The 3,841-nt window shown below is 65.9% G+C and overlaps 1 protein-coding gene across 1 annotated transcript in view; it reads left to right on the forward strand.

The window, feature by feature from the left end:
- Window positions 1-576: 576 nt before the first annotated feature.
- The window catches only part of LOC110391829 (nuclear receptor subfamily 4 group A member 1-like), a 7,580-nt gene continuing 4,315 nt past the window's right edge, over window positions 577-3,841 (forward strand). The window contains exons 1-4 of the mRNA XM_021383777.1: window positions 577-2,035; window positions 2,578-2,707; window positions 2,795-2,946; window positions 3,043-3,054. Coding sequence (XP_021239452.1) covers window positions 749-2,035; window positions 2,578-2,707; window positions 2,795-2,946; window positions 3,043-3,054 — 1,581 coding nt within the window. The 5' untranslated portion in view covers window positions 577-748. The remainder of the gene's footprint in view (window positions 2,036-2,577; window positions 2,708-2,794; window positions 2,947-3,042; window positions 3,055-3,841) is intronic.

The following is a 3,841-nucleotide window of genomic DNA, read 5'->3' on the forward strand; positions in this document are numbered from 1 at the left end:
GTGCCATGGGGACACATGGGGATGTGCATGGGGACACATGGGGACGTGCCATGGGGGGAGCTGTGCCGTGGGGACACATGGGGACGTGCCGGGGGGGAGCTGTGCCGTGGGGACACATGGGGACGTGCCATGGGGGGAGTTGTGCCGTGGGGACACATGGGGATGTGCCATGGGGGGAGCTGTGCCATGGGGACACATGGGAATGTGCATGGGGACACATGGGGACATGCCATGGGGGGAGTTGTGCCATGGGGACACATGGGGATGTGCCATGGGGGACAGTTGGGGACATGTCATAGGGAACGTGCCATGGGGGGGCATCTGGTGATGAGCCGTGGGGGACACCTAGGGACATGTCGTGGGGGACACGCTCTGGGATCACTTAGGGATGTGCCATGGGGTGAGGCACTGCATACCAGTTGGCCACGTCCCCTCTGTGGGGTGGGGACACTTGGGGACATGCCGTGGGGGATGTGCCCATCGGGGGCACTTGGGGACAAGCCATGGGGGACATGGCCATGGGGGGGCCACGGGGGATGTGCCGTGGAGGACCTTGGGGACAAACCATGNCCTCAGGGTGACACTGGAGTGGGTGCACCATTGGGGTCCCCAAGTGCCCAGCGTCCCCTCTCCATCCCTGGACTTGTGGCCCTTGGGATGGCACTGGGTTGGGTGCACAAATAGGGTCCCCAAGTGCCCGGTGTCCCCTCTCCATTGCTGGGCATGTGGCCCTCAGGGTGGCACTGGGATGGGCGCACCAATGGGGTCCCCAAGTGTCCCCTCCCACCCTTGGGCACTTGGCCCTTGGGGTGGCACTGGGATGGGCACACAAACAGGGTCCCCAAGTGCCCAGTGTCCCCTCTCCATTGCTGGGCATGTGGCCCTCAGGATGGCACTGGGTTGGGCACACCAGTGGAGTCCCCCAGTGTCCCCTCCCCACCCTTGGGCACTTGGCCCTTGGGGTGACACTGGAATGGACACAACATTGGGGTCCCCCGGTGCCCAGTGTCCCTTTTCCACTCTTGGGCACTTGGTCCATGGGGTGGCACAGGGATGGGCGCACAAACAGGGTCCCCAAGTGCCCAGCGTCCCCTCTCCCCCCCCCGAGCACTTGGCCCATGGGGTGGCACTGGGATGGGCGCACCGATGGGGTCCCCCAGTGCCCAGCACCCCGTCCCCATCGCTGGGCGCGCGGTCCCCGGGGTGGGTGTGCGTCCCCGGGCCGCGGTCCCCGCTGACGCCGTGCGCTCTCCCCGCAGCCATGCCCTGCATCCAGGCGCAATATGGCGCGGCCACCAGCGGCCCCTGCGAGCGCTGCCCCACCGAACTGCTGAGCCCGGAGGGCGGCCGATACCCCATGGAGGTGCCCGGCGCCGACCCCACGGCCGCTCCAGCTCTGCCCAGTTTCAGCACCTTCATGGAGAGCTACGCCGGGGAGCTGGACGCCTTCCTGTGCCAGCTGCCGAGCAGCGGGCAGCACGCGGCCTTCAGGCTGGAGGAGCTGCAGGTGTACGGCTGCTACCCCGCGGCCTTCGGGCAGCACGAGGAGACCCTCTCCTCCTCCTCCTCCTCCTCTTCCTCTTCCTCCTCCTCCTCCGGCGGGTCGGACTGTTACGGCAGCCCCTGCTCCATCCCATCGCCGAACTTCTCCACTCCCCAAGCTCCGGGCTGGGACGGCTCCTTCGGATCCTATTCGCCCAATTACGACGGCGGGCGGCCGTGGGGCGAGGCGGCCAAGAGCGGCAGCGCGCAGCCCCCCCCCTTCTTCTTCGCGCCCCCCAACCCCGTCGGTTCCCCCAAGGACCCCCGCCTGTTGGACGCGGACCCCTTCGCTCTGCCCCACGGACCCGCGGGGGCTTTCCCCGGGTTACCCCTCGCCCCAGCGTCGCCGTTGCTGGAGGGGCCCCCGCTGCCCCCCGCCCCCAAAACGCGCGGCCCCGGAGCGGGTGAGGGACGCTGCGCCGTCTGCGGGGACAACGCGTCGTGTCAGCACTACGGGGTGCGCACCTGCGAGGGCTGCAAGGGCTTCTTCAAGGTGAGGGGTGGGCGCAGGGGTTCTGCCCCGTGCTATGGGTGGGCACCGGGGTGGGGGTCACCTTGCAGGGACAGTCCTCTGCCCCAGTGCCCCAGTTCTGGTGTCCCCATTCCCGGGGTCCTCAGCCTCAGTGGTCCCACTCTGGTGTCCCCAATTCCAGTTGGCCGAGCCCTGGTGACCCCCAGTCTGGTGTCCCCGATTCCAGTGGCCCCATCCCCATCATCCCCATCCCCATCATCCCCATCCCCATCATCCCCATCCCCATCATCCCCATCCCCGGTGACCCCACTCTGATGCCCAACCCCAGCTCCATCACCCCACTCTAGTGTCCTCAGCCCCATTGTCCCCAACTCTGTGTCCCCAGCTCCAATGTTCTCAGCCCCGGTGTCCATCCCCATCTCCGACGTCCCCTCCCCGCTGTCCCACTGCCCCTCCACGTCCCCCCCTGCCCCCCCCCGGTGCCATCAGCTCCGGATGCGTGCCCGGCGCAGGCGGTGGCAGCGGACAGAAACCCTTTTGTCCTTCTCCTCCGTCCCCCGCAGCGCACGGTGCAGAAGAACGCCAAGTACATCTGCCTGGCCAACAAGGACTGCCCCGTGGACAAGAGGCGGAGGAACCGCTGCCAGTTCTGCCGCTTCCAGAAGTGCTTGGCCGTGGGCATGGTCAAAGAAGGTAGCGGGGTCGGGGTAGGGGGCACGGCGGGGGGGATGTGGGGCTGAGGACCCACACGCTCATCGCTTGTCCCCCCCCCCCTTGCAGTGGTGCGGACCGACAGCCTGAAGGGTCGCCGCGGGCGCCTGCCCTCCAAACCCAAGCAGCCGCCGGACGCGTCACCCATCAGCCTCATCACCTCGCTGGTGCGGGCGCACATCGACTCTGTCCCCAGTGCCACCAAGCTGGACTACTCCAAGGTGGGCATCTCCCCACTGCCCAACTCTGTCCCCACCCCGGTGTGTGATCCCAACCCCGTTCCCATCCCAATGCTTGATCCCGTTCCCATCCCGCAGTTCCAGGAATCGGTGCCATCCCGTAGCCCAACCCCATCCCCATCCCATCCTGGTGTGTGATCCCAACCCCATCCCCATCTCATCCCTGTGCTTGATCCCAACACCAACCCCGTCCCCATCCCAGTGTTTGATCCCGTTCCCATCCCGCAGTTCCAGGAATCGGTGCCATCCCGTAGCCCAACCCCATCCCCATCCCCATCCTGGTGCTTGATCCCAATCCCGTTCCCATCCCAGTGCTTGATCCCAACCCCATCCCCATCCCATCCTGGTGTGTGATCCCAACCCCATCCCCACAAGCATCCCATTGCCTGATCCCAACCCCATCCCCATCTCATCCCTGTGCTTGATCCCAACACCAACACCTTTCCCATCCCAATGCTTGATCCCGTTCCCATCCCACAGTTCCAGGAATCAGTGCCATCCCGTAGCCCAACCCCATCCCCATCCCATTCTGGTGTGTGATCCCAACCCCATTCCCACACGCATCCCGTTGCCTGATCCTAACCCCATCCCCATCTCATCCCTGTGCTTGATCCCAACACCAACCCTGTCCCCATCCCAGTGCTTGATCCTGTTCCCGTCCCACAGTTCCAGGAATCAGTGCCGTGCCACTGCCCGATCCCAAGCTCATCCCCACTCTCATCCCAGTGCTTGATCCCAACCCCCAACCCCATTCCCCTTCAGTGTTTGATCCCATTCCCATCCCACAGTTCCAGGAATCGGTGCCATCCCATCCCAGTGTGTGATCCCAACCCCATTCCCACTCCCATCCCACTCCCCTCTCCCCAATCCCACCCCC

Source organism: Numida meleagris, unplaced genomic scaffold (genome assembly GCF_002078875.1).
Source record: "Numida meleagris isolate 19003 breed g44 Domestic line unplaced genomic scaffold, NumMel1.0 unplaced_Scaffold534, whole genome shotgun sequence".
NCBI classification, from domain to species: Eukaryota; Metazoa; Chordata; class Aves; order Galliformes; family Numididae; genus Numida; species Numida meleagris.